This window comes from Phasianus colchicus, chromosome 4, assembly GCF_987193195.1.
Source record: "Phasianus colchicus chromosome 4, bPhaCol1.hap1.1, whole genome shotgun sequence".
In the NCBI taxonomy this organism is placed as follows: domain Eukaryota; kingdom Metazoa; phylum Chordata; class Aves; order Galliformes; family Phasianidae; genus Phasianus; species Phasianus colchicus.
Window position 1 is genome coordinate 30,692,914 of NC_143439.1, and position 5,390 is coordinate 30,698,303.

General features: G+C 49.9%; 1 protein-coding gene across 2 annotated transcripts; it reads right to left on the reverse strand.

The window, feature by feature from the left end:
• Nucleotides 1-549: 549 nt before the first annotated feature.
• On the reverse strand, nt 550-4,573 carry HOPX (HOP homeobox). Of its 2 annotated transcripts, none has more exons than XM_031596744.2 (3): nt 4,447-4,573; nt 3,311-3,479; nt 550-1,182 (listed from the first exon to the last, which is right to left on the reverse strand). In XM_031596744.2, the coding sequence occupies exons 2-3, from the start codon at nt 3,452-3,454 to the stop codon at nt 1,105-1,107; spliced, it is 222 nt and encodes a 73-aa protein (XP_031452604.1). In that variant the 5' UTR covers nt 3,455-3,479; nt 4,447-4,573; the 3' UTR covers nt 550-1,104. The 2 variants fall into 2 exon arrangements, with proteins under 2 accessions (XP_031452604.1, XP_031452602.1); XM_031596742.2 differs by lacking the exon at nt 4,447-4,573 and adding an exon at nt 3,706-3,852.
• Between the last annotated feature and the right edge of the window lie 817 nt (nt 4,574-5,390).

A 5,390-nucleotide genomic window follows, 5' to 3' on the forward strand; every position in this document is an offset into this window, starting at 1 on the left:
TTCAGGAGTAGTAGAGGCAGGTGACCACAAACTAGAAGAGGATTTATCAGAGGATCCACTAATTGACTCACTGATCTATTAAAGAGAGGATTTTGATCCCTATTGTACAAAGTAAGGTCACTAGGTAATAATGCTTGTTACTTTTCAGTCTGTCCTGTACCAGAATGGACCAGAAACTGGCCTCTGTGGAGAGCCCCAGCTGTCACTCTGGTTTGGGAACAGCCATAAAGGGGCTGGCAGCTGGCCTTCCCTGCAGGGAACCCCCCAACCAGCATCTTGCTACCTCACGCCTGGGGCGTGTGCAGGGCTGCATGGGCTGCTGTGGATGGATGGAGGGTGCCCTGGAACCAGAGGTTGCCCAGCTCTGTGGCAAGAGGGGAAAAACCCAGAGCCTGCTGACTCTGTCTTGGAGAAGTGTTGTCCACCCAGAGGAGTGTGCCTTCTGTTCCTGGGGCAGGGACTATGGGCAGGGACACAACACGGCATCTCTCACCAAAAATCTTTTTATTCACACTTTGGACAAAGAAAAGACCAGTTCTCTCTCTTCGGTGATCTTTAACAGAAATGTGAGACATACATTCAAGGGATCTTGGCTCAGTCTGTTAATGATGTAGGCTCTTAGCCTGTCAATATCCAGAGCTGGCATGGGCACCTTAAACTAACCAAGACATCACAAGAACAAGACATCAAGTTTTCCAATTGCCCTCCTCTCTGGATTTTCTCTATATAAAGCTAGCATGCATGCTTTGCCTCTTGGGATAATAGGGAAAAGAAATCTCTATTCCTCCCTCCTGTGCTTGAATGTTTCATGGCAGCTTTTCCATGAGCCCAGGAAAAGGGCATGAGATTTCCTGGCCTGTGCAGCTGCTATTAATGGGAATTGCTAGACCAGTTACGCAGCCATCAGAAGCTGTATACACATATACATACATATTATATATATATATATATATATATATAATCTTCTATAAATAAAAATTATGTTAAATATCAGGGTATTGCTTTGTATCTTGAAACCTTTTGTGACAGAAGAACCCCAAGTAAACCCACTCTGAAGATCTTCACCATCGTTTACAGCATGGATGGGGCCAGGAGCAGCATCCTCTAGTCCCTGACAGACCCACATTCTGAAGGCAGCCCTTCAGACTTCCTCCACTCTGCCAGGCGCTGCTTGAACCATTTCTGGAAGGAAAAAAAACAACAGAAACTGAATGCAGTGGGCTGAGCAAATCTTCAGAAAGCCTTGCAAAACGTGCAGATGGGGCCAGCATGTGGAATGAGGTGAAGGAAACTTGGGGTGCTGCTTTTATCAAGGTGCTCATAACCAAAAGGTTTTGTCAAATGTGAGTGCATCTCTTTCAGGCCTTTTCAGACCTTGACAACCTCTGTGAGTCCTCATTTTATTGCTGTGAGTCCAGATTTGTCTTGCAAACAGAGTAACTAGGCTAAACCTCCTGGGTAGCGTCTGTATAAATGGCTGTAGCAGTGAAACAGTCACTGCAGATCCCAAAATGACAGGAACCAAAAGTTAACTTGCTTCAGGAAGACTGAAAGGAAAAACACAGTGACACTCTGCAGATTTAAGGACAAACAGATTTTTAAGGTGGGTTAAAATTTATCTTAGTCTTCAAGTAATATTAATTGCTACATTATTTTTTATGACTTGGCATCTCTAACCCAGCTCTCAGACCTGCTGGTGTCACTTCAGCTCAGCTGCAATTTGAAATGCTGGACAAAAGCAGTTGGGTAAAGCCACACCACCTCCGTAAGAAGTATAACTCATGTGCTGGAAGCACGGCTCAAGCTTGTCTTTAGGCATGTGCCTGTGACACGCTTTGTTGCTGCTCATTCTGTTGCTATATTTGTTCACAGCTATTTTTGAAGCCATTCCAGTCACTAATGATACAACCATGGTGTTCAGTGCAAGTGGCTCTCGCACTAGCTCTGCCTTAGACTGCATCCAATGAGCTGATTGCCTGCCTGCCTGCCTTCTAAAAAATTTCACTTCCTGTCCCAAACCATCATGTCCTGTTGACTCAGTACATCTGCATCTTGATTTTTCTGGCATTAAAATGCTTGCTATATCTGGCCAATAAAGCTGAGTGTCAGGAGTGGTGAGTCTGTGCCATACACAATGCAGGCACATCGCAGCTCAATCCTGATCCTCTTCCTAATGTGACCTTCATCTTCAGAACTCTGGGAGCACCCTGGGTGTTACACCCAGTATCCTTCCCTGGAACAGGCTAAATACTGGCACTGCTTGCTTGCCTCTCCTGTCCCTTGGCTTTGCCCAGGGAGAACCAACTCTGGTAACTCTGCAAAATGCTGCTAACTTCTTCTGTGTGTGTGTTTGATTTCTATACTCAGGAAACCTGCTATGGATCTAGGAGTTCATAACGCATCTGCATCAAAACAAGAGCTGCTCTGCAGCCTGGTGTTGGGAAGGAGCTGGTTGCCTTTGAGACCCAGCAGGCAGCCAGATGGAGCACAAGGCACTCAGCAAGTCCCAAGCAGAGGCAGCCTCTCCCTGGAAGCACGGTTAGAGGCCTTCATGTCTCTCAGAGATGCTGACAGATTTTCCTAACGTAACATTCAGGGATGCTGGACTATCTTAACTGCAGTGATGGAGAGTTGGCACAGCTTGGGTATGTCCCACAGCACATCCTGCATGAACTGTATCTATCCTGCATCTGTTTTAAAATGACTGCAATTTCTTCTTACCACAAAACCAACGGTCATTTGGGTACCTGGGACTCTCAGAAGGAACTATGAGGACTATTAGGTTGAAAGGAATGGACAACATGCATGGCCCTGCTGCCAGCTAGTGACATACAGCAGGTGCTGAAAGTGCTAACTGCCCAGCCCAGCCTGGGGTTGGGACACTGAGGCCACAAGGAAACCAACAGGGCATCCAGCTGTGATTTGGGAAGCCCAGGTGGCTGCGGTTACAGGGGGAGGGGTTTTGGGGATGCCAGAGCAGAAACTGGTGGGGTGCAGGGAGGAGGTGGGGTTCAGCAGGGCTCCATGGGTGCAGTGTGGGGTTAGTAATGCAAAGAAGGCTTGTGGGTGCAGTACACAGGGTACAGTAATGTGAAGTATAAGAGTGTAAGGAGGGAATATGTGGGTCACAAAGGGGTGCAGGGGTGATGGGGTAGCATGAGAGGTACAGCAAGGAGTTTGTGGGGGCAGAAGATACAGGGTGTATGATGAAGAACAGAGGACAGGGTAGGCAGGAGGTGTGTAGGGTGCAGAGGCACGTGTGGGGAGAGCAGGGCCAGTGCCAAGGGGAGGCTGAGGGGTGCACACTCACCAGGGTCTGCTCTTCAGAAAGCCCGGTCTCAGCTGCAATGAGGCACAGCGTGGTGGGATCAGGATGCTTGTTCACCTTGCAAAAATTGTACTCCAGGATCTCTAGCTGCTCCTCAGTAGGAGTCACTGACTTCTCTGTGGCCATTGCTCCTGGATGGTGGGGTCAGGCACTACAGAAAGGGGCTGGGGTTATTGCCAAGGCTGAGACTGGAGGGATTATGCTTGCTGAGCCCCAGCTTAGGCATCCCTGTCACCAGCAGCTCCCTCTTCCCCAGTGGCCTCTGGCCGAGGCAAGGCACAGCTCCTTTCCCAGCCCTGCCCCTCCCAGCAGCGCCAGCCTCAGTTTCCCTGTTGCGGCAGCTGCATGCCCAGCAGCACCCAGCAGTGCTTCCTCACCATCCCCAGCCAGCAGGAAGCTGTAACCTCTCTTCTGCTCAGCAAGCCTCTCTGCTGCTGGATTTATAGTCAGCGTGACTCCCGTGGGGACGATTCCTGTTTACAGCCGTATTTAGACTTGGGCGTCACTTGGGAGTGATGTCACAGCAATGAGTGCAGTGGGGGAGGGTTCATTTAAAGTCATTAATTTAAATATATATATACATATCCTATGGGACGGGGGACAGCATTTGGCATCCAGCCATGTTTTCACTTTTTTCTTCCCAGCCACCATGCAAGTTTGTGCAGGGGAATCACAAGCCAAATGGTGAAGGAGACATTGGGAACAAAACATTTTGGATAAGCCCCACGCCTCTCTTCTGCAGGGCTCCACGTGTGCTCCCGCCTGGCAGAAAGGCAAGCCAACTGAAACCCGAGGACACACAAGTCTTTTGACAGTGAATTGCCTCCGTGTTTCTGAAACTGAGCTGTGGGGCGGTGGCAGGGGAGGAGCTGAGTTCAGAAATGTGGCCATTCTCGCTCTGCTCTCCTGCTTTCTGTTGCCCAGCCCATGTCTCCGCTGGGCCACCCACTGCCCACCTTCTCTGCCTCCACAGATTCTCCTTCCTTTTGGCTCTGGAGACGTAACCTCAATGCCTATGTCACCATTGTGTAGCTTTAAAGCCAACTGTTTTCCCAGTTGAAGGATAACCATAACCCACACTGTACCCTGGGGAATATCGGGTGCCTGAGAGCTCTCACCTGAATGGCAGCACTGCTGGAATAGGGCTTGGCTCCAAAATCGCCTTGCAGGTTGCAGGAAGCCAGCTGTCCTGTTCACACAAGAAGCTGGGGAGAGCCTTGTCCCCAGCCTTTATCCTAAAACGCAAATGCCCCACTGAGCCTCCTTTGCTGAAGATTGTTTTGACAAATAAAAGGATTCTTTGGCATTTGCATAGAGTCTTATAAATAGAGCTGGTTATGAGAAAGCCTGCTCTACTTTAGTCACTTGGTAAATACCGATTGTGACACAGTGGTTGCTTAAGGCTCGAGCAACTTTTGTAGAGCCATAGAACATCCCGAGTTGGATGACACACAGGGATCATCGAGTCCAGCTCCTGGCTCTACACAGGACCACCCAAAATCCAAACCCTATGTTTGAGTGTGTCGTCTAGATGTTTTTAGGACTCCAGCAGCTCAGTGCTGTGACCACTACCCTGGGGAGTCTGTTCCTTACACCCAAACAGACCATCCCTCCCGATGCAGTTCCATGCTGTTCCCTGCTCCCTGTGAGGAGCTGTAGCTGCCATGAGGTCTCCCCTCAGCCTCCTCTGCTCTGGGCTGTACAAACCCAGGGACCTCAGCCTCTCCTCATACATCTTCCCCTCTGGACCCTTTGCCATCTTTGTAGCCCTAAGCATAATGGAGTGCGCTGGGGATGGCACAATTCACTATCATGGATGGACCAGGAAGAGGTGGCCCTGAGCCACAGGCGCAGCAAGCTGAGCTGTGCCTGCCTGCAGAGCACTGGCTGCAGGCCTGGCAGCAACAGCAAGCAGACCGCATGACACAAGCTTGGTTCAGAGGTACAGGGAGAAAGCAGGTAAAGCTCTGTCCTGTGAGCTGCTGGGAGCCTGGTGGGTGCTGCTCATGTGGCTGGAGGCCCTTTGGAGGCTCTCTGCAAGAAATGCATGGGAAGAAGCAGC